Source organism: Erinaceus europaeus, chromosome 3, assembly GCF_950295315.1.
Source record: "Erinaceus europaeus chromosome 3, mEriEur2.1, whole genome shotgun sequence".
NCBI lineage: Eukaryota > Metazoa > Chordata > Mammalia > Eulipotyphla > Erinaceidae > Erinaceus > Erinaceus europaeus.
Genome location: NC_080164.1, coordinates 175,656,087 through 175,680,285, shown reverse-complemented (window position 1 = coordinate 175,680,285; position 24,199 = coordinate 175,656,087). Strand labels below are relative to the sequence as shown.

The following is a 24,199-nucleotide window of genomic DNA, read 5'->3' as shown; positions in this document are numbered from 1 at the left end:
CCCTCAAACCTGAGGTCCTGAGATTGACCTGAAGCTGTGCAGGAGCCATAATGATACTCTGGTGTCCTCTCATTCTTTACCAATGCCTGTGAGTCCCCTACAGGATAATTTACAAGAACCCTTTATATATTTACTGAGTGGAAACAGATATCAAGCAGGTAGGGTGGTGGGGGTTGTTGTTGAGTGCACAGTATTCAATTAGCAAGAATTCTGGTTCAAATCCCTGGTCCCCACTGGTAGGGACTCAAACTTACTAAGCTGTGAAGGAGTGCTAGAAACCTCTCCTCTCTCTCTCTCTCTCTGTCTGTGTGTGTCTGCATCTTTCTCAAAAAAATAATTAAATATTAAAATCCTGGGATCCTCAGTACCTCAGGCATGAAAGTATTTAAATAAATAAATAAAATAACTTTAAAATACAAAGATATAGATTCTATCAACAACAGCTTAGAGACGTCACAAGGATTTATAAAACGTTAAAGAAGCACCAGGCTTTTGCAGTTATTTTACATCAATGTCAGTGTGAAGATTTTGACAGTATCTAGTCAACTAAACACAAACACTTGGGAGTTTAGACAAAGAGATTAGACAGGGTGGGGCACTAGCTCAGAGTAGGGTGTAACAGGCTCTATCTGATCACATCAGGAACTCATCTTTGCAGGGATTGGAGGGGGAGATGGGATCTGATCAGGAGGAGGAGGAGGGGACTGACACACCTTGTGGGCTATAAAGCCAGCAGGACCCTACAACAGACAGACACTGAGCAGACAACCCTGGTTGCTATTTTCTTGGTGCAGGATCCAGGAGAATCCGCTGCTCTGCAGAGAGAAGAAGCCCTTGGTGCTCAGCACAGAGCCCCAGCTGAGCAGAGCCTGTCAGAGGGTGAGTCCTGGGATACAAGTGGGTGAGCATGGGATGCTGCTGGGACCCCAGAAAGCCATTGGAGGTTGGAGGGGGGACTGGGCTCTCAGTGATGGGTTGGCTCATAGGGTTTCAGAGAGACAAGCATTTTCTCTAGAGCCTCTGGAAGAGATGTCCAGACCTCGTGTTGTTGGAGGGGTGGGTTCAGACAGGACAATGGGGAGGAAGAGAGTGAGTCCCTTCCTGGGGAGAGAGACTCCTGACTTGGTCCTCCTGAGGAGGTGTGGGCAACATCTGATTATAGGTGTGGAAACCAAAACTGAGGTTGGAGCCCGGTCCCAGCTCAGGACTGACCACATTCATTGTAATTTTACCAATGTTTAAACACAACTCTTGTTTATCAGAGTGTTGGGGATTAAACCTTGACTTTGTGCTTCCTCACTTTTGCTCCCCACTGGATAATTCTCCCAGCCTCAAAGTGATAACCTCAAAAGGTATTCCATACATAGGCATTATCTTGTAATGATAGGTAGAAGACACAGCAGAGGCTCTAACTAATTGCTAACTAGATTTTTTTCTTAGTGGTGTAACACTGACTTACACAGTTATCAGATGATAGGGGTAAACTTCCCTGGCTTTCCCACCACGAGTTCTCTGTGTCCAATCCTTTCATGAAAACTGCAATCGTCTGCCAAGAACACAGATATGGCTTGACTTTTTAAAGCGATCTCTCCTTTTGTATATTTGCCCATTTTGTTCAGAGCCTCCTGCATTTGTATCTTATTTTGCCCTATTTTTGTTACTTACTTAGTTACTTATATTTACCAGATGACTGATGAGCTCTGGCTTATAGAGTGCTCAGCTGTGGGGTAGTTGATCCTGGGAATTTGGAGCCTCAGGCATGAGAATCTGCTTGCATAACTATGATACCATCTACCCTCACCTATTTATTTATTTATTTATTTATTTATTTATTTATTAAAGCAATACTCAGTTCATTGAATTGAACCAGGGACATTGGAGCCTCAGGCATAAGAGTGTCTTTGCATCACCATGATGCTGTCTCCTCCACTTGCCCATTTTTCCCTCTTCTCTTCCCAAGTCACACATTCTACTTCTGAGTGTCCTTCCTCCCGCTTCAACTATTTATTTATGTATGTATTTATTTATCTATCTATCTATCTTTCTCCTCCTCTCGTCTGCGTTTTGTTGGAATTGAAGTTTAGAACTCTCAGGTTTCCATATACTAACATTCACCACTCTGGGAGTATGGACCAAAATTCTCATGGGGTACAGAAGGTAGAGGTCAGGCTTCTGAATTTGCTTCTCCACTAGACATGAGTGTTGGCTGGTGGATCAACACCACCAGCCTGTGTTTGTCTTTTCTTAGTTAGGGAGGCCTCTGAAGAGGTGAATTTCCAGGACTCACCTGTGAAGGCATCTGCCCAGGGAGTCACCGTGATATAAACAGTTGTATCCGCTATTTGGTGATAAAGGGGATAATTTCTTCAATTAGGGTCTAATCACCCTGCTGACTTTTCTGAACAAATCCACCGATATTTTAAGGTTGCTGCTGGTGATCCAGGGGGTGGTGCAGTGGGTGGACTGTTGGCCCATCAAACCTGAGGTCCTGAGGTTGACCTGAAGCTGTGCAGGAGCCACAGTGAAGCTCTGGTGTCCTCTCATTCTTACTGACGCCTGTGGGTCCCCTACAGGATAATTTACAAGAACCCTTTACATATTTATTGGGTGGAAACAGACATCAAGTGGGCAGGGTTGTGGGGGATTTTCTTGAATGCACAGTATGCAATATTGAACCCCTGATCCCCACTGGAAGGGTCTGAAACTTACTAAGCTGTGAAGCAGTGCTTCAAAACTCTCTCTCTCTCTCTCTCTCTCTTTGTCTGTCTTTCTCATCCCTATCTTTCCCTTTCACCTCAGATTTATGGCTTCTCTATTCAGTAATTAAATAGAAATAATAAATATTTTTAAAAAGAGACATCAAGAGAAACAGGAGAGAGAGAGAGATAGGTTTGCAGCACTGCTTCTCAGCTTAGTAAATTTTATTTTATTTTATTTATTTATGAGAAAGATAGAGGGAGAGAGAAAGAACCAGCCATCACTCTGGCACATGTGCTGTGGGAGATTGAACTCTGGACCTCATGCTTGAGAGTCCAAAGCTTTACCACTGCGCCACCTTCCAGACAATGCTTACTAGTTTTAACCCCTGCAGGTGAGGAGCTTATAGTGCCCCTGTTCATTGTAATTTTTTCTCTCAATTGTGTGCCCCACTCTCACCCTCAAAGTGATACATTTTTAAATGTGCATTTCCTTACTGATGGATGAGAAGATGAGACAGCCCATCACTGTTGTTAAAATTCGGAAGGCTCTTGCCGGGCGGTTTAGCTTCACAGGCGGGTAACAGAGACGCGGAGACAACGGCTGGGCAGGGAAGCTGTATTTCTTTATTCAGGAACAACGATTCATAAACTAAACCAAGCTAATCACCAAACAGAACTCTGCTGTCTCTTTGCGGCGGCACAAGCACTCCTTCTTAGTCTGTAACTCGGGAACTCTCCAACTCTGGAACTCTTGAACTCTCATACTGGGGAACCCTCTGAAACTCTGGCACACTGGAACTCTCTCTTACTCTGTAACCCTGAAACTCTTGAACTCAGGAACTCTCTGGCCCTCTCTCTCTTCCTCTCGAACTCAGGAACTCTGGCGGGGTTCCTCCGGGGCGGGGCCAAGCAAGCCCGCGAAATTTAACTGGACTGATCTAATTCTCTCTGTGGGGGAGAACTAGAACCCAATGTAAAGCATACAACACATCACTACTGTGGCAGACAGGTTCCTGAAGTTAAACTCAGGGCTTCATGTTCCCAGTTTTAACACCTGTAGCCACTGTTCTCATCCGGGACACCCAAACAGACCGTCTTCATCCAAAGACCCAGGACCAGGGGGCTGGGCAGTGGCATACTCAGTAGAGAGAGCACATTGTCCAGTTCACAGGGACCCAGGTTCAAGCTCTCAATCCCCACATACTAGAGAAAGCTTCGTAAACAGTTATGCAGTACAGGTGGTCTCTCGCTCCTCTCTGTCTCTATCTCTCTATACTTTCTATTATCTTTAATTGTTTACTGCATAGCGAGATCCAGAAATCATAAGGCAGGGAGTAGTAGAGATGGAAGGAAACAGGGACACGTGCATCAGCCAGGTTCCACCACCACCCGGCCCTGAGTAGCAGCTCTCTCTCTCTCCCTCCCTCTCTCTCTCCCTTTATATCTCCTACTCTGCTCTCAACTTCTCTGTCTTATGCACAACGAAGAAGGGTCTCTCCATGAACAATGTCAGGTATGTAGCCATTATAGGAATCATCAGACACCTCATCTGTACTGAAAAAAGTCACTTTCTCTCAGGAAATATTAGTGACATACTAAAACATCTGATAAATCATGCCAAGGACATCTATGACATAAGCTTTTTCCTGCATCATTTTCTTCCAGGCAGAAGACCCAACAGAAGAAGGACCCAGTTCCAGCTACTGACACACATTGGAGAGGAAGTCCTACCAGCAGAGGAGCAGCCCCTGCCCCCAGCAGCCCATCTGGGACTCCTCCCTCCCCTAGGAGCCTCCTGAGCTTCTCAGCTGCAGGGAGAGGCTGAGAGAATCCTGCTGCCTCCCAGGTCCAGGTCTGCTCCTGGGCAGCAGCCTTGCGGAGGGAGTGTCCTGGGACTGAGTGCCTGCAGCATGGCCCAGCAGGGCTTCCTGGATGAGATGCGGGCACAGGCCACCTGCCCCGTGTGCCTGGACCTCCTGAGGGACCCCGTGACCCTGGCCTGCGGGCACAACTGCTGTGCGTCCTGCCTGCAGCAGTGCTGGGAGGGCCTGCTGGATGTGTTCCCCTGCCCAGTCTGCCAGCACCACTGCGCCCCTGGGAGGCAGCAGGGCAACATACAGCTGAGGGCCCTGGTGGACCTGCTGAGGCAGCTGCCTGGCATGGAAAACAGGAAGAGGAAGAGGAGGCAGAGGGTCCGTAGAGTCCGTGGTGCCTGCAGCACCCACAGCAGGTGCTAAGCCTCTTCTGTGAGCAGGACCTGGAGCTGGTGGGCGTCTAGTGTGGGCTGTCCTGTGAGCGCAGTGGCCATGCCCTGGCCCGAGTCCCCGACCCTCTCCATGAAGATCATCACCCAGAAAGCCTGAAGCCCATGGACGCTGTCCTTTCTCTGACTCTGCCCTTCTCGTCTTCCTCCAGTCTCTTGGACATCAAGCAAATGCAGAGAGCACCGTGATTCCAAACACCTTAAAACAGACACTTTTTCCTCCTGTGCTGGTGGGAATGTACCTTCATCCCACCTCTGTGGAGAACCTTCTGCACAACTCTCAGAAATCTAGAAATGGACCTACGCACGCTATGATCCTGCAATTCCTCGCCAGAGAACCCATCATACCCTTCCAAAAACATCTATGTGCACATGTGTTCTTAGCAGCACAATCTGGAATAGAGAAAACCTCGAAGCAGCCCAGGTGTCCAACAACAACAGATGAGTGGCTGAGCAAGTTGTGGTACACATACACAATGGAATACTACTCAGCTATGAAAAACAGTAATCTCACCATTTTCAGCTGATCTTGGATGGACCTTGAAAAAATCATGTTGAATCACATAAGGCAGAACCAGAAGGATGAATATGGGATGGTCTCACTCTCAGGCAGAAGTTGAAAAACAAGATCAGAAGAGAAAACACAAGGAGAACCTGAACTGGACTTGGCATATTGCACTCAAGTAATAGACTCTGGGGTGGTTGGGGGGGAGCACAGGCCCAAAAAGGATGACAGAGAACCTAGTGGGGGGTGGTTGTATTGTTATATTGAAAACTGAGAAACATTATGCATGTACAGACTATTGTATTGACCTTCGAATGTTAAACACTAATTCCCCAATAAAGAAAGTATAAAACATAAAAAGGCACTTTTTCATTCCCTTTGTGTTCATAGACTTCATTTTCAAATTCTGGCACACTTGACATTTGATAAAAGACACTCACTCTCTGGGTTCTGGCACACAACTCCTCATTTATCGTCTCATAATTTTTTACATAGTGGAAGCAGTTTGTAAAAATAACAGAATGATAGTTAGTCTCACAATCATTCATAACTTCTCTAATTATTAAAACTGAAAAAGAGCCAAATTATGTGTGAAATCGGGCCAAAACAGCCCAAAGTCTCCTTAACAAATGGTGTTGAGGGACTTGGACAACCACAAGCAGAAAAATGAAACTCGACCACCACCTAACACCATGCACCTACAGTAACTGAAAAAGAGACCAAAGATACGGACATTAGACCCAAAACTAGAAAACACACAGAATACACTGGTGAAAGGCTCCAGGACCTTAATATTAAAGATGTATTTCGGAGAATCCACCCCCTGGGGAAGGAAACAAAATTAAAAATGAATAAGTGGGACTATATCAAATTTAAAAGAAACTTCCATATTGGTAAAGAGAAAACCCCTTAAATGGACAAAGATATTTGCACCTCACTGTTGAGACAAATGACTATTATCGAACATCTAAAAAGAGCCAATACAGCTCAGACAAACAAACAAAAAAGCCCAATAAAAAAAGTGGGCATCCCAACCAAATCAATGCAACAAGTACCATCTCAATATCCTTCCTTTCAAAGTGTGTTTAGAGACGTCAGGCATGGAATGTCAACCCATCAACCTCATTACTCAGGTGAGATGTCATGGTCAATGAAGCAGTGTCGCTGGTGTCCTTCTTTCTCCCTCTATTTTCCCCTTCCATATCCATTGCTTTCTGTCTGCCTTCATCCAACAAAAAATATTAAACATTGAGACTCAGGCATTAGTGTAGTGGATTGAGTATGGGTGGTGCAAAGTGCAAGGACCATTGTAAGGATACCAGGGGCAGACAGGGCAGGAAGAGGAGGCGCTGGCAAAGCTGATCATTGAAGGTCCTGGCAGGGGGCATCTTCTGGCTGGATTGGAAGATGTCAGCAGCATCACACTTCACCATCCTGGGTCTCCGTCAAGGCCTAAGAGGGGTCCCTGCCTGTCTTCCAATGGAGAAGTGTCAGAAGAAAGGGACAATGCCTACCAACAGAGAGGTAGCCATGTCCTGTTCAGGAAGAAGTCAGCTACCTGAAGTCTCACTGGCAGGTAAACTCGATATTCTTTTCACTGAGAATCATTTTCAGGTCTTCTATGGAGGAGCTTGAGCATGGCTCCCTAGGACAGAAGGAGGAAGAATTCAAATAGTAAGAATTGTTGGGGTTGGGAAGTGAGGCACTTGGTGAACTGCATGTTACCATGCACAAGGACCCAGGTTCACCCCCAACCCTACCGGCAGGGGGAAAGCTACACAAGCAGTGAAGCAGGGCTGCAGGTGTCTCTCTCTCTCTCTCTATGTCCCCTATGCTCTCAATTTCTCTCTCTTCTATCAAGTAAAATGAAGTTAAAAAGCATTAAACAAAATAAGAAAAAGACTCAAAAGAGGTTCAATTCTCTTTCAAGAGAATAATGCCATATTTTCATAAGTTCTATATGGAGACTGTCTACTCAGATCATTTGCTTATAAATGTTATTTAATATTGTTTTATTGTTTCACTATTTAATTTGTTATAAACACATTCTATATCAATAATAATAATAATAATAATAATAAAACAGGGAGACTTCCAGAGGTGGGGCTATGAGCAGCAGAAGATCTCTTTTTCTCCTCTCCTCTCCTCTCCTCTCCTCTCCTCTCCTCTCCTCTCCTCTCCTCTCCTCTCCAGGATTAACTAGGAATACCAAAGAAGACCACCTGGGACTGAAACAAGACAAGACTAGAACAAATACAGGAACCCACCAAATCACGGGTGAGTGCAAACACACATGGCTGGTGACAGAGAGGAGCCTGGGAGAGACTAAGTGGCTGGGAACAGTCCGGTGGTTTATCAGTTGAGACACCACCTCCAGTCTGTCCCACCAACAAGGGGACAGCTGAAGGGAGGAGAGGACTCCCCGGAGACTCACCAAGTGTAACCCTGAGTCTCCATTGCTACTGCCCTCAGATTCTGGAGCAGCAGCAGGGAGAGACACCGGGGCACAGAGATCTAACTAGGAAATTCAGGAGAAGAACGATACCTTGGTGGCATAGCTGTGGGGCTGTGCAAGTCTCTTTGCATAACCACCGGACTATCTCTGCCACACCCTGCCTTATCTCTTGGTTAGGAGTCAGTGATTAAGTTAAGAAGCCTATTTATAGTTAGAAGCCCTCAGGCTCCCATAGCCTACAGAGAAGAAAAAAATTAATAAAAAAGAGGCTTTTAAATCACTGAGCTCCAACTCAGGGATTAAAATACTTTAAAATAACTGTTCACTTCCACCACTGTGAACCCTTTAATTACCTTACTCAGACACAAGTCAATCCAGGAAATAGTGATCAGTAATTTGAAAAGTACTAAGAGAGGGAACTTCTTCTTCTTCTTCTTCTTCTTCTTCTTCTAGCGTTTGCCCTTCTTCCGTAGCCAGTCAACAGCGTCAGGTTGAGCCTGATGTAAAGTTTCGAGACCTCCTTTGAATCTGGAGAGGTGGCAGTCGTTGACTATGTCGGTCATAGTCTGTCTGGAGCCGCAGGGGCAGTTAGGGTCGTCTCTGGCTCCCCAGCGATGGAACATAGCGGCGCACTGGCCATGGCCTGTTCGATAGCGACTGAGGAGGGCCCGATCATAACGTGCTAGGTCAAAGCCGGGTTGACGCTTGCAGGGGTCTGTGATGAGGTGTTTGTTCTTTACTTCAGCTGACTGCCAACTCTGTTTCCAAGAGTCTGGAACAGAGAAGTTCAGTGTAGGCGTAGGGGACCAGATTGGATGACGAGACGTCAAGCTTTGGACAGGGTGGGTGAAGATATCCGCGTATATTGGCAGGTCCGGTCGAGTGTAGACATGGGAAATGAACTTAGATGATGCTGCATCCCGATGAATATCTGGCAGGGCGATGTTGCTAAGAACTGGCAGCCATGGAACCAGGGTGGAACGGATGGTTCCAGAAATGATCCTCATGGAGGAATATAATTTGGAATCGACCAAGTGGATATGGGGGCTACGGAACCATCCTGGGGCACAGTATTCTGCAGTGGAATAGCATAATGCCAGAGATGATGTTCGTAGTGTGGAAGAGCTTGCGCCCCATGAGGAGCTGGCCAGTCTTGCAATGATGTTATTCCTTGCGCCCACCTTTGCTGCAGTTTTTATGAGATGTTCGTGAAATGACAGGGTGCGATCCAGAGTAACGCCAAGATAGACTGGCTGGGCTTCATGCCGGATTCTTGTATCGTCAAGCTGCACATTAAGCTCAAGTGAGGCCGAGGCATGGTGAAGATGGAAAACAGATGATACCGTTTTTGCAGTGCTAGGGATTAGTCGCCATTTTTTACAGTAATCAGATATCAGAGACATGTCTTTCGTGTTTCCTCGAGGATGTCGAACTTTGATGCCTGAGTTGCACAGCAGATGTCATCGGCGTAGATGAACTTCCTTGAAGAAGTTTCTGGAAGGTCATTGATGTAAATATTAAATAGTGTAGGAGCCAGAACAGAGCCCTGGGGGAGGACACTTGAGACAAGTCTCCATCTGCTAGACTTGTCACCCAGATGCACCTGAGTGAATACGATAAACCGCTTCTATGACGAGCCTATGTCTATTTCATTTCATCTTCTTTTTGAATCTTATTTATTTATTTATTTTAAAGAGAGACAGATACAAAGAGAAAGACACAAAAGACCAGAGCCCCACTCAGCTGTGGCTTGATAGTGGTTCTGAGGATTGAACCTGCGACCTTAGATCCTCAAGCATGGAAATCTTTTGTAGAACCACTATGCTGTGTACGCAGTCCCTGAATCTATTTCCAAGAGTGGGTTCTAATCAATGGTGCAAATTCACCTGCTGACTATTAACTAGGACTGTGATTCTGAAGAATTTAGTGTGGGATTGACACTGTTCTTTCACTTTTCTGTTTAGTATCTTTGGGAGTATGGAAGTTCCTAATTTGGATCCAAAGAACATTCATAAACTGAAAGTCTCAGTGATGTATAGTGACAACGTGATGGCCAGATACAAGTTAGTACCTTGTGCTCATTATTATCTTAAGAATGAACTGTGGAGGGGAGGTACCTCACCTAGGTGAGCACACATGTTACCACGCACAAGGTCTGGGTTCAAGAACTGGTCTCTACCTGTAAGGAGAGAAGCATGAGAGGTGAAGCAGTGCTGCAGATGTCTCTCTTCCTCTCTCCTTCTCTATCTCCCCCCCTCAATTTCTCTTTGTCCTATCAAGTGAAGAAGGTGAAGGAGAAGGGAGAGAAGAAGAAGAAACAAGGAGAAAAAGGGAGAGAAGGAAAAGAAGGAGGAGTAGGGAGGGAGGAGATGATGATGATAGAGAAGGGTAAGGAGACGAGGGGAGGGAGAAGATTGAGAAGGAGAGGGATGAGGAAGCGGAGGAAGAGATGGAGGAGGAGGAAGAGAAAAAGAAGAGTTGCTCTTTGTGTTAGTTCACAAAAGAATACACTGTTTCAAACGTGGAATGAGAATTCTTTTCCAGTAAATTCATGCAGTGAAACGCAGTGCTCAGCCTAGTCCATTTCTTTCCCTCTTCCCCTCCTGCCCTCATTCGCCTTCTCCTTTTTTGCCACCAGGGTTATCGGTGGAGCCCAGTGCCTGCAGCACTCCACCATTCCCAGTTCCTTTTTTTCTTCTCTTACTACAGAGAGGATGCCACACAGAGAGACATGTGGTCAGACAGAGACAAGGCGGGGCATCACAGTATTGCTCCAGAACTGGTCAACCACCCCCCCCCCCACTGCGGTTGCTCCTGTGTGGCGGTTCAGGACTCAAACCTGGGCTCTCGCACATGATGACATGTGGACTCCACTGCCAGCCCCACCATTTCAGCCTGATTTTTATATTTAATTTAATTCAATTATTGTACTTTTCCTTTTCCTTCATTGGGGCATTAATGTTTTCCAGTGAATAGAATCATTTGTACATGCATAACATTTCTGAGTTATCCACAGAACAACAATACAACCCCCACTCGGTCCTCTGCCATACTTTTCCTGGACTTGTGTTTTGGTTTGTTTTTAACCATAGCACTGCTCAGTTCTGGCTTATAATAGAACAGAGGATTGAACCAGGGAATTTGGAGTCTCAGGCATGAGAATCTCTTTGCATAACCAGTATGCTATTTTGCTGGCTAGCTTCGAGAGCGGAAACAGACGACCAGGGATTCATGGTTGAGCTGTAGGCAGTATCTCTTTATTTATGCAGGATGCAGCACAATCAAAGCCAAGCTAAAATAAAACGAACAATCCTGTCCTTATATATACTTTCCAAGTAGGGTGTGAACAGGATGTGACTTAGAGAGGGTGGAGAGAAAAGTGACTAGTGAAAATCAGGGTGTGACAAGGAGAGGTGGCGGAGCAGGTGAGAATTCTACCACTGAACCCCCAATGCCCTGGAGGGAGGGTGGTGCACAGTTAGTGATTTATGTAAATAGACTGCAGCTTTGAGTGGTTTCAAATCAATCCCATACAGGCATACCAGTGCTTAGTTATGTAAATAGAATAGTGTTAAGCAAGGGGGATTAAACCAAATGAAACAGAAGTGGTTTTTAGAAGCAGAATTAGAGGCCTACCAACACTATTTGCCCCTGCTTCCTCCTAATTTTTTCTCCTTAATAGCTGCCACTTGTTCAACCCTTCTGCCTCCTACTGACCTATGAGCCCACAGAAGCAAGTCTGCTGCCTCCCCTTACCTGGGAGTCTGACCTAGACTCTGCTCCTTAAAAGTTAATAACAGAGAGTCGGGCAGTAGTGCAATGGGTTAAGCGAACATGGCACAAATCACAAAGACAGGCTAAGCATCTCCATTCAAGCCCTGGACTCCCCACCCACAGGAGGTCGCTTTGCAAGTGGTGAAGGTCAGCACGTGTCTATCTTTCTCTCCCTCTCTCTGTCTTCTCCTCCTCTCTACATTTCTCTCTGTCCTATCGAACAACAATGGCATTAATAACAACAGTAATAATATCCACGACAATGATAAAACAATAAGGGCGACAAAAGGGAAAATATAGCTTCTAGGAGCAGTGGATTGGTGTAGCAGGCACCAAGCTCCAGCAATAACCCTGAGGCAAAAAAAAAAAAGTTAATAACAATTGAGGAAATGTTTGAAAGTTGTTACTGTTTTATTATTATTATTATTTTAATTGGGGAATTAGTGTTTTACATTCAACAGTAAGTAAAATAGTTTGTACATGCATAACATCCCCCAGTTTCCTATATAACAATACAACCCACACTAGGTCCTCTGAATCCTTCCTGGACCTGTATTCTCCCCACCCACCCAACCCAGAGTCTTTTACTTTGGTGCAATATGCCAATTCCATTTCAGGTTCTACTTATGTTTTCTTTTCTGATCTTGTTTTTCAACTTCTGCCTGAGAGTGAGATCATCCCATATTCATCCTTCTGCTTCTGACTTACTTCACTCAACATGATTTTTTCAAGGTCCATCCAAGAACCCCTGAAAACAGTGAAGTCACCATTTTTTACAGCTGAGTAGTATTCCATTGTGGATATATACCACCACTTGCTCAGCCACTCATCTGTTGTTGGACACCTGGGTTGCTTCTAGGTTTTGCCTATTACAAATTGTGCTGCCAATAACATATGTGTACACAGATCTTTCTGGATGGATATGTTGGGTTCCTTAGGATATATCCCCAGGAGAGGAAGAATACAGTAGTTTGTACAGGTATAACACTTCTCAGTTTTCCACAGAACAACTCAATCCTCCTCTGCCATCATGTTCCAGTACTTGAAACCACATACCAAAAACGCCTTTTTTTTTTTTTATTGTGCATAAAATCCAGATTGGCTAATGCCATGAGTTTCAGGCCCTGAATTCTGTTGGAGTTTCATTTTTATATCTAAACAACACAGAGATAATAGTTGGGTAATGATTCACAATGTCAGGGTTGAATTCATGCAGACTGTCTGTGTGTGTGTGTGTGAGAGAGAGACAGAGAGAGAGAGAGGAGAGAGAGAACCATGTGAGAGGTGAGGGTGAGAGTAGTTACTTTGCTTAGAAGACCTCAAAGTCATGCCAGCAACAGATATGGAGAGGGATTAGACCTGGAAATTACTGATGTCCTTTACACCTGGTACAGTGATTTGCAATTATCTTTACATCCTATGTGACTCTCTAGATTTTGGCAGGAGGTAGATAGCACAATGGTTATGCAGATAGACTCTCATGCCTTAGGCTCCAAAATACCAGTTCCAATCCACTACACCACAATAAACTGGAACTGAACTCTGGTGAACTAAGATAAAAATTAAAATAAATAAATAAATAAATAAATAAAAGTGGGTCTCCTACTGTGGTGGTTATTGTTGGGAGGGTGGAGACATAGAATTTGGGTGGTGGGTGTGGTAGAAGAGTTTACCCTGTAATCTTATAATCTTGTAATGTACTTTTTTTAAAAGTATGACCTTGGCAGAACTATGGCAGTTATTGCTGCAGTGGGATGGGGGCACAGAACTTTGGTGGTGCGAGTAGTATGGAATTATATTCCTATGATCTGTTTTTTCTTTTATTTTTACCAGAGCACTGCTCAGCTCTGGCTTAGGGTGGTGCAGAGGATTGAATGTGGGATTTTGAAGCCCCAGGGATGAGAATCTGTTTGCATAACCATTATGCAATATCTTCCCCCCATCTGTATTATCTTATAAGGTTTTAAATTACAATTAAAGTTCTAATAGCCCCTTAGAGAGGCAGGCTATGGCCCTCGCCTGCAGACCCTGTCCCCAGAGGCAGGAAACGCCCTTTGAGGCAAGAAATGCCCCTTTTCACCCACCTGGCCTCCCCTTCGCATCACAGTGGCTCTTGCTGCTCTCCTACTTGTCCTTCCCTGTCTTGTGCCAGTTCTTTTAAAAACGCCTGCAGGATATAGGTTTCTGGTCACTACTATTCCTCTGTCAGAGATGGATAGTTTACCGACATTAACCCATTTAAATATGGCCATTGGAAAGAGGGAGATGTGGGGAAATTGTGAGGATGTGGTTGAGCTTGGCAGGGCTTGAACCTGAGGGGTGCATCCAATCCTGTTAGTCTCTCACTCTCTCTCTACTGAGAGGTTGAGCAAGGAGGGACAGTAGAACCCCAAAAGTGTGCCTCTTCCTGTCAGACTCCCTGCCTCACAAAGCAGCCCACATTCCTAATATTATGGCCATTAGATAAAAAGAAAGGGGGAGATGTTGATCATTATGCCAGGTCCCCTGCATTGCTTGACACTGAGGTATATTGAAATCATCATTGTTTTGCCTGAGACCCACCCTGCCTGCAGGGTATTGGTTTAATCCCCACTGGTTAGAACCTTCGCAACAGCTGCTATGGAAGCTTGCTACCTTCACGCACTTTTTCTCCACCCCCTCTCCTAGCCATTACCTTTTCCCACATGCCACTTCCTGTGAAAGATATATATAAAATTCTTAACTGCAGCATTTTAGTAAATAGGCTGCAATGATTTACAAGTTTGCTTACCAAAGCACTACTCAGCTCTGGTTTATGGTGGTACTGGCGATTTTATCTGGGATCTGGAGGTCTTTAGTCTCACCAGTAGGCTGTCTCCTCAGCCCACAGCATTCATTTTATATAACACAAATACAGATGTGCAGAGGTCCACATTATCCCCCTGCATTTTCATAGATTCCTTTCAGTTCTTAAAATGTTGTCATTCTTTCTATGTACACACACAGAGAACAGAAACTTGGTGCCTGTTTTCCTAAGTTTTTTTTTTTTTTGTATCAGCGTTTGATTTTTCTGTATCTGTTTTGATTCTGGGTTGTTATGAACCACAAGGCAAAGCAGGGTCAGTGCGTCATCTAAGGTGTTGACACGAGGTTTCTTCAGGGTGTTTCACTGCAGCCTCCAACGTTTCCTTTTAATCTCTGATGACTAATTTATTTTGAACTTTCCATTCCTTTTGTATATATCTTGGGAGTAACTTTTTAAATTTTTTATTCAATTTAATTACTTATGTTCCCTTTTGTTGCCCTTGTTGTTGTAGTTATTATTGCTGCTCTCATTCTTGTCATTACTGTTGGATAAGACAGAGATAAATGCAGTGAGGAAGGGAGGACAGAGAGGGCTAGAGAAATGTAGATACCTGCAGACATGCTTCACTGCCTGGGAAGCAACTCCCCTATGGGGGGGGGGCGGGCATCAGGATTTGAACTGGTATCCTTACAATGGTCCTTGCACTTTGCATCACCCATACTCAATCCGCTACACTAATGCCTGAGTCTCAATGTTTAATATTTTTTGTTGGATAAAGGCAGACAGAAAGCAATGGATATGGAAGGGGAAAATAGAGGGAGAAAGAAGGACACCAGCGACACTGCTTCATTGATCATGACATCTCACCTGAGTAATGAGGTTGAAGGGTTGACATTCCATGCCTGACGTCTCTAAACACACTTTGAAATGAAGGATATTGAGATGGTACTTGTTGCATTGATTAGAGTGGGATTCCCACTTTTTTTATTGGGCTTTTTTGTTTGATTGTTAGAGCTGTATTGGCTCTTTTTAGATGTTCGATAACAGTCATTTGACTCAACAGTGAGGTGCAAATATCTTTATCCATTTGAGGGGTTTTCTCTTTACCAATATGGAAGTTTCTTTTAAATTTGATATAGTCCCACTTATTCATTTTTAATTTTGTTTCCTTCCCCAGAAGTGGATTCTCCGAAATACATCTTTAATATTAAGGTCCTGGAGCCCTTCACCAGTGTATTCTCTGTGTTTTCTAGTTTCGGGTCTAATGTCCGTATCTTTGTCTCTTTTTCAGTTACTGTAGGTGCATGGTGTTAGGTGGTGGTCTAGTTTTATTTTTCTGCTTGTGGTTGTCCAAGTCCTTCAACACCATTTGTTAAGGAGACTTTGTTTTCCCCATTGGGCTGTTTTGGCCCGATTTCACACATCATTTGGCTCTTTTTCAATTTTAATAATTATAGAAGTTATGAATAATTGTGAGACTAACTATCCTTCTGTTATTATAAAACTGTTTTTTTTAAACTGCTTCCACTATGTAAAAAATTATGAGATGATAAATGAGGAGTTGTGTGCCAGAACCCAGAGAGTGAGTGTCTTTTCTCAAATGTCAAGTGTGCCAGAATTTGAAAATGAAGTCTATGAACACAAAGGGAATAAAAAAGTGTCTTTTTAGTTTTTTGAATTTCTTTATTGGGGAATTAGTTTTTAACATTCGAGGGTCAATACAATAGTTTGTACATGCATAACGTTTCACAGTTTTCCATATAACACTACAACCGTCCCCCACTAGGTCCTCTGTCATCCTTTTTGGGCCTGTACTCTCCCCCCACCCATCCACCCCAGAGTCTTTTACTTGAGTTCAATAGGCCAAGTCCAGGTTCTCCTTGTGTTTTCTCTTCTGATCTTGTTTTTCAACTTCTGCCTGAGAGTGAGACCATCCCATATTCATGCTTCACTTTCTGCCTTATTTGACTTAACATGATTTTTTCAAGGTCCATCCAAGATCAGCTTAAAATGGTGAGATTACTATTTTTCATAGCTGAGTAGTATTCCATTGTGTATATGTACCACAACTTGCTCAGCCACTCATCTGCTGTTGTTGGACACCTGGCCTGCTTCGAGGTTTTCTCTATTACAGATTGTGCTGCTAACAACAGATGTGCACATAGATGTTTTTGGAAGGGTATGTTGGGTTCTCTGGTGAGGAATTGCAGGATCATAGCATACATAGGTCCATTTCTAGATTTCTGAGAGTTCTGCAGAAGGTTCTCCACAGAGGTTGGATGAAGGTATATTCCCACCAGCAGCACAGGAGGAAAAAGTGTCTGTTTTAAGGTGTTTGGAATCACAGTGCTCTCTGCATTTGCTTGATGTCCAAGAGACTGGAGGAAGATGAGAAGGGCAGAGTCAGAGAAAGGACAGCGTCCACGGGCTTCAGGCTTTCTGGGTGATGATCTTCATGGAGAGGGTCGGGGACTCGGGCCTAGCAGAGAAGTAGGGCAGCAGGCTGTCGGAGAAGGTGTCGTGGATGGTGGCGATGAGGGCTCTGTGCTGCATGTGGTAGAGGGAGAGCTCGCCGAGCTCATAGTCCAGGAAGACCCCGATGCGCAGGCTGTCGATGTCGCTGTCCCAGTCGTGGTTAGCATGGCTGTGAGCAGAGTCTGGGCCCGAGTCAACCTGCTGCTCCAGGTGCCAGCAGCCCAGACTTGGGGACGGGGGCTGTAGGGCATGTCTGGGGAAGGAGGCCTTGCACACTCCCAAGGCCCAGGTGCCCTTGCCCGAGATTTTCACTACCCAGAAATGCCGGCCGGACTCAAAGGTCTGGGAGCCCAGGATGGCCATGTGGGAAGTAAAGCCTGTGGCCTTGGCCTCATAGCCAGTGTCCTCCGTGTCCCGTGGGAACAAGACCATCTTGCTGCAGCCACCCACTAGCAGACTGCAGTGAGCCGTTTCGGGGTCCAGGCTCACTGGGGTCTGGAACCTGGTGATCATGGAGTAGGTGCCCATGTAGTGGTGGGGGAGACTAGGGCCGGCCTCCTGGGACTGGAAGGAGCTGGCTTCCGGGCCCTTGAAGTCTTCACATCTTTTCAGCAGCTGGCGAACTTCTGGGCCTCTGAGCAGGAGCTGGGTGTCTGTCTGCAGGCTGGTCCTGGCGAGCTCCCTCTCCAGAGCCTGGAGGGAGGAGCTGTGCGCCAACAGCTGGTCTCTGCTCTCCTGGGTTTGGTAAAGAGTCTCCATGGCCCTGAAGATCTGGGCGTCTGTGACCTCCAGATACCTCTGCAGGAACTGCTGACTCTCCTGCAAGTCACTGTCCAGCTCTGCCTTGAGAGCCTGCACCTGCAGGCTCAGGACCTCTGTCTCTCTGCCCTGCAGCTGTAAGCCCCGCAGAGCATCAGCAAGCTGCTTCTTGAGGGGCTGCAGGTAGGCCTTGAGCCTCTGCCTGTGCTGAGCGGCTGCCTTGGGGGCAGGGGTCAGGTCGTGCCCGCTGTGCTCACAGGACAACCCACACTGGGCGCACACCAGCTCCAGGTCCTGCTCACAGAAGAGGCTGAGCACCTGCTGTGGGTGCTGCGGGCACCACGGGCCCTCTGCCTGCCTCTTCCTCTTCCTGGTTTCTGTGCCAGGCAGCTGCCTCAGCAGGTCTCCCAGGACCCTCAGCTGGATGTTGACCCGCTGCCCCCCAGGGGTGCAGTGGTGCTGGCAGACTGGGCAGGGGAACACGTCCAGCAGGCCCTCCCAGAGCTGCTGCAGGCAGGACTCACAGCAGTTGTGCCCGCAGGCCAGGGTCATAGGGTCCCTCAGGATTTCCAGGCACATGGGGCAGCTGGCCTGTGCCCGCAGCTCCTCCAAGAAGCCTTCCTGGTCCATGCTGCAGTCGCTCAATCCCAGGACACTGTCTCTGCAAGGCTGCTGCCCAGGAGCAGACCTGGACCTGGGAGGCAGCAGGATTCTCTCAGCCTCTCCCTGCAGCTAAGAAGCTCAGGAGGCTCCTAGGGGAGGGAGGAGTCCCAGATGGGCTGCTGGGGGCAGGAGCTGCTCCTCTGCTGGTAGGACTTCCTCTCCAATGTGTGTCAGTAGCAGGAACTGGAACCTTCTTCTGTTGGGTCTTCTGCCTGGAAGAAAACAAGGCGGGAATAAGCTTATGCCATAGATCTCCTTGGAATGATTTTACCAGCTGTTTTAGTATGTCACAAACATTTCCTGACAAAAAGTGACTTTTTTCAGTACAGATGAGGTGTCTGATGATTCCTGTAATGGATACATACCTGACATTGTTCATGGAGATACACTTCTTCATTATGCATAGAGACAGAGAGAAATTGAGAGCAGAGCAGGAGATAGAAAAGGAGTGAGAGAGAGAGAGAGAGACAAAGATCCTCTACTCAGGGCAGAGTGGTGGTGGAACCTGGTTGATACTGGTGTCCCTGTCTCCCTTCCTCTCTATTACTCCCTGCCCTATGATTTCTGGATCTCCCTATGAAATAAAAAATTAAAGATAATAAAACGTATAGAGAGATAATGACAGAGAAAGAGCCAGAGACCTCCTGTACTGCATAACTGCTTATGAAGCTTTCTCTAGCATGTGGGGATTGAGAGCTTGAACCTGGGTCCCTGTGCACTGTACAATGTGCTCTCTGTACTGAGTGTGCCACTGCCCAGCCCCCTGGTCCTGGGTCTTTGGATGAACACGGTCTGTTTGGGTGACCCAGGATGAGAACAGTGGCTACAGGTGTTAAAACTGGGAACATGAAGCCCTGAGTTTAACTTCAGGAACCTGTCTGCCACAGTAGTGATGGGCTGTCTCATCCTCTCACCTAAGCGTAAGGAAATACACATTAAAAATGTATCACTTTGAAGCTGAGAGTGGAGCATGCAATTGAGAGAAAAAGTTACAATGAACAGGGGCACTATAAGCTCCTCACCTGCAGGAGCTAAAATTTACTAAGCTGAGCAGCAGTGCTGCCAAACTCACTCTCACTCTCTCAGTCTCTCTCTATATTTCTCTCTCTCTCTGTATCTCTTTCTCTTTTCCTCCTGTTTCCCTTGATGTCTCTTTTAAAAAATATTTGTTATTTCGACTGATTTACTGAATAGAGAAGCTAGAAATCTAGAGTGAAGAAGAAGATAGGGATGAGAAAGAAAGAGAGAGAGGTTTGCAGCACTGCTTCACAGCTCAGTAAATTTCAGCCCCTTCCAGTGGGGACCAGAGCTTTGAAACAGGATTCTTGCATATTGCATACTGTGCACTCAACAAAATCCCCCAAAACCCTACCTGCTTGATGTCTGTTTCCACCCAATAAATATGTAAAGGGTTCTTGTAAATTATCCTGTAGGGGACCCACAAGCATCGGTAAAGAATGAGAGGACACCAAAGCTAAGCAATCTAAGCCAAGCTAGGCTAAGCTAAACTAATATACTTGGCAAGTAGGGTGTAAACAGGATGTGATGTAGAGAGGGTGGAGAAAAAAGTGACTGGTGAAAATCAGGGTGTGACAAGGAGAGGGGGTGGAGCAAAAACACATCATGAGCCAGTGGGGATTAAACCAATGCCCTGCAGGCATGCTGGTGCTTAGCTATGTAAATAGAATAGTGTCAAGCAGAGGGGATCAAACCAAATGAAACAGAGGAGGTATTTAGAAGCATACCAACAGGGGAAGACAGCATCATCGTCATGCAAAGACACTCTTATGCCTGAGGCTACAGTGTCCCTGGTTCTATCCAAGGAACCACCATAAGCCGAAAATGAGCAGTGCTTTAATAAATAAATGAATAAATAAATTGGTGAGGGTAGATGGCATCATGGTTATGCAAACAGACTCTCATGCCTGAGGCTCCAAATTCCCAGGTTTAACTTCCCCACAACGGAGCTCACTATAAGCCAGAACTCATCAGTGATCTGGTAAATATAAATAAGTATGTAAGTAACTAAAATAGACAAAATAAGATACAAATGCAGGAGGCTCTGAACAAAATGGGCAAATATACAAAAGGAGAGGTCGTTTTAAAAAGTCAAGCCATATCTGTGTTCTTGGCAGACTGTTGCAGTTTTCATGAAAGGATTGGACACAGAGAGCTCATGTTGGGAAAGCCAGGGAAGTTTACCCCTGTCATCTGATAACTGTGTAAGACAGTATTACACCACTAAGAAAAAAAATCTAGTTAGCAATTTGTTAGACCTTCTGCTGTGTCTCCTACCTATCATTACAAGATAACTCCTATGTATGGAATAGGTTTTCAGGTTTTCACTTTGAGGCTGGGAGGAAACTTATCCAGTGGGGAGCAAAAGTGAGGAAGCACAAAGCCGAGGTTCAATCCCCAACACTCTGATAAACCAGAGTTGTGGTTTAAACATTGGTAAAATTACAATGAATGTGGTCAGTCCTGAACTAGGACCGGGCTCCAACCTCAGTTCTGGTTTCCACTCCTGAAATGAGATGGTGCCGGCACCTCCTCAGGAGGACCATGTCAGCAGTCTCTCTCCCCATGCAGGGACTCACTCTCTTCCTGCCCATTGTCCTGTCTGAACCCACCCCTCCAACAACAGGAGGTCTGGACATCTCTTCCAAAGGCTCTAGAGAAATGTTTGTCTCTCTGAAACCCTATGAGCCAACCCATCACTGAGAGCCCAGTCTACCCTCCAAACTCCAATGGCTTGCTGGGGCCCCAGCAGCACCCCATGCTCACGCACTTGTATCCCAGGACTCACCCTCTGAAAGGCTCTGCCCCGCTGGGGCTCTGTGCTGAGGACCAAGGGCTTCTTCTCTCTGCAGAGCAGCTGATTCTCCTGGATCCTGGAACAAGAAAATATCAACAGGCGTTGTCTGCTCAGTGTCTGTCTGTTGGAGGCTCCTGCTGGCTTTATAGCCCACAGGGTGTGTCAGTCCCCTCCTCCTCCTCCTGATCTGATCCCATCTGCCACCTCCCCCTCCAATCCCTGCAAAGATGAGTTCCTGATGTGATCAGAAAGAGCCTGTTACACCCTATTCTGAGCTAGTGCCCCACCCTGTCTAATCTCTTTGTCTAAACTCCCCTGTGTCTGTGTTTAGTTGACTAGACAGTGTCAAAATCTTCATATTGACTTTGATGTAAAATAAGTTTAAAGGCCTGATGATTCTTTAATGTTTTATAAATATTCGCGACCTCTTTAAGCTCGTGTAGATAGAATCTATATGTTTGTATTTTAAAGTTATTTTATTTATTTATTTAAAAACATTCATGCCTGAGGTACTGAAGATCACAGATTTGTAATATTTAATTTTTTTTTTTGAGTGATGCAGTGACACACACAAACACACACACAGAGAGGTTTCCAGCATTCCTTCACAGCTTCGTAAGCTTAAGCCCCTTCTAGTGGGGACCAGGGATTTGAACCAGGATTCTTGCTAATTGAATACTGTGCACTCAACAAAATCCCCCACCACCCTACTTGCTTGATATCTGTTTCCACTCAGTAAATATATAAAGGGTTCTTGTAAATTATCCTGTAGGGGACTCACAGGCATCAGTAAAGAATGAGAGGACACCAGAGCTTCACTGTGGCTCTTGCACAGCTTCAGGTCAATCTCAGGACCTCAGGTTTGAGTGGGCAACAGTCCACCCACTGCACCACCCCCTGGATCACCAGCAGCAACTGTCAAATATCTGTGGATTTTTTTAGTAGAGTCAGCAGGCTGGTTGGACTCTAGATGAAGAAATTAGCACTTATCACCAAGTGGCAGATACAACTGTCTACGTCATGGTAGACTCCTTGAGCAGATGTCCTCACAGGTGAGTCCTAGAAATTCACCTCGCCAGAGCCCTCCTTACCTAAGAAAAGACAAACACAGGCAGGGGGTGTGGATCGACCTTCCAACACCCGTGTTTATTGGAAAAGCAAATTCAAAGCCAGACCTCCATCTATTGTACCAAATGAGTATTTTGGTCTTCACTCTCAGAGTGGTGACTTTTAGTGGATGATAACCTGAGGGCACTGAACTCCAATTCTAACAAAACCCAGGAGAGAGAAGAAAGATTGATAAATAAATAAATACATAAATAAATGTATGGTGTAGGAGTGAGGAAGGTCACTCAGAAGTAGAAAGTGTGACTTAGGAAGACAAGAGGGAAAAATGGGCAAATGGAGTGGGGGAGACAGCATGATGGTGATGCAAAGGCACTCTTATTCCTGAGGCTCCAATGTCCCTGGTTTTATCCAAGGAACCACCATAAGCCAAAACTGAGCAGTGCTTTAATAAACAAATGAATTAATAAATTGGTGAAGGTAGATGGTGTAATGGTTATGCAAATAGACTCTCATGCCTGAGGCTCCAAATTCCCAGGATCAACTCCCCCACAAACGAGCACACTATAAGCCAGAGCTGATCACTGATCTGGTAAATATAAGTAAGCATGTAAGTAACTAAAATAGGGAAAAATAAGATACAAATGCAGGAGGCTCTGAACAAAATGGGCAAATATACAAAAGGAGAGATCGTTTTGAAAAATCAAGCCATATCTCTGTCCTTGGCAGACTGTTGCAGTTCTCATGAAAGGATTGGACACAGAGAACTCGTGTTGGGAAAGCCAGGGAAGTTTACCCCTGTCATCTGATAACTGTGTAAGACAGTATTACACCACTAAGAAAAAAAATCTGGTTAGCAATTAGTTAGACCCTCTGCTGTGTCTCCTACCTATCATTACAAGATAACGCCTATGTATGGAATACCTTTTGAGGTTATCACTTTGAGGCTGGGAGAATTATCCAGTGGGGAGCAAAAGTGAGGAAGCACAAAGTCGAGGTTCAATCCCCAACACTCTGATAAACCAGAGTTGTGGTTTAAACATTGGTAAAATTACAATGAATGTGGTCAGTCCTGAGCTGGGACCTGGCTCCAACCTCAGTTCTGGTTTCCACTCCTGAAATGAGATGGTGCCGGCAGCTCCTCAGGAGGACCAAGTCAGCAGTCTCTCTCCCCATGCAGGGACTCACTCTCTTCCTGCCCATTGTCCTGTCTGAACCCACCCCTCCAACAACACGAGGTCTGGACATCTCTTCCAAAGGCTCTAGAGAAAATGCTTGTCTCTCTGAAACCCTATGAGCCAACCCATCACTGAGAGCCCAGTCCCCCCTCCCACCTCCAATGGTTTACTGGGGTCCCAGCAGCACCCCCTGCTCACCCACTTGTATCTCAGGACTCACCTTCTGAGAGGCTCTGCTCAGCTGGGGCTCTGTGCTGAGGACCAAGGGCTTCTTCTCTCTGCAGAGCAGCGGATTCTCCTGGATCCTGGACCAAGAAAATAGCAACCGGGGTTGTCTCCTCAATGTTTGTCTGTTGGAGGCTCCTGCTGGCTTTATAGCCCACAGGGTGTGTCAGTCCCCTCCTCCTCCTCCTGATGAGATCCCATCTCCCACCTCCCTTCATTCCCTGCAAAGATGAGTTCCTGATGTGGTCAGATAGAGCCTGTTACACCCTACTCTGAGCTAGTGCCCCACCCTGTCTAATCTCTTTGTCTAAACTCCCCAGTGTCCGTGTTTAGATGACTAGATACTGTCAAAATCTTCACACTGACGTTGATGTAAAATAACTGCAAAAGCCTGGTGCTTCTTTAATGTTTTATAAATACTTGTGACCTCTCTAAGCTGTTGTTGATAGAATCTATATCATTGTAATTTAAAGTTATTATATTTATTTATTTAAAGACTTTCATGCCTGAGGTACTGAAGATCCCAGGTTTTTAATTT

At 45.6% G+C, this 24,199-nt stretch overlaps 1 protein-coding gene across 3 annotated transcripts; it reads right to left on the bottom strand.

Moving 5' to 3' along the window:
* Positions 1-16,353: 16,353 nt before the first annotated feature.
* LOC132537570 (tripartite motif-containing protein 75-like) lies at positions 16,354-23,770 on the bottom strand. 3 transcript variants are annotated; one of them, XM_060188289.1, is made up of 3 exons: positions 23,657-23,770; positions 21,185-21,269; positions 16,354-18,590 (listed from the first exon to the last, which is right to left on the bottom strand). In XM_060188289.1, the coding sequence occupies exon 3, from the start codon at positions 18,343-18,345 to the stop codon at positions 16,912-16,914; it is 1,434 nt and encodes a 477-aa protein (XP_060044272.1). In that variant the 5' UTR covers positions 18,346-18,590; positions 21,185-21,269; positions 23,657-23,770; the 3' UTR covers positions 16,354-16,911. The 3 variants fall into 3 exon arrangements, with proteins under 3 accessions (XP_060044272.1, XP_060044271.1, XP_060044273.1); XM_060188288.1 differs by lacking the exon at positions 21,185-21,269; XM_060188290.1 differs by lacking the exon at positions 23,657-23,770 and having other exon boundaries at positions 21,185-21,380.
* Positions 23,771-24,199: the final 429 nt, after the last annotated feature.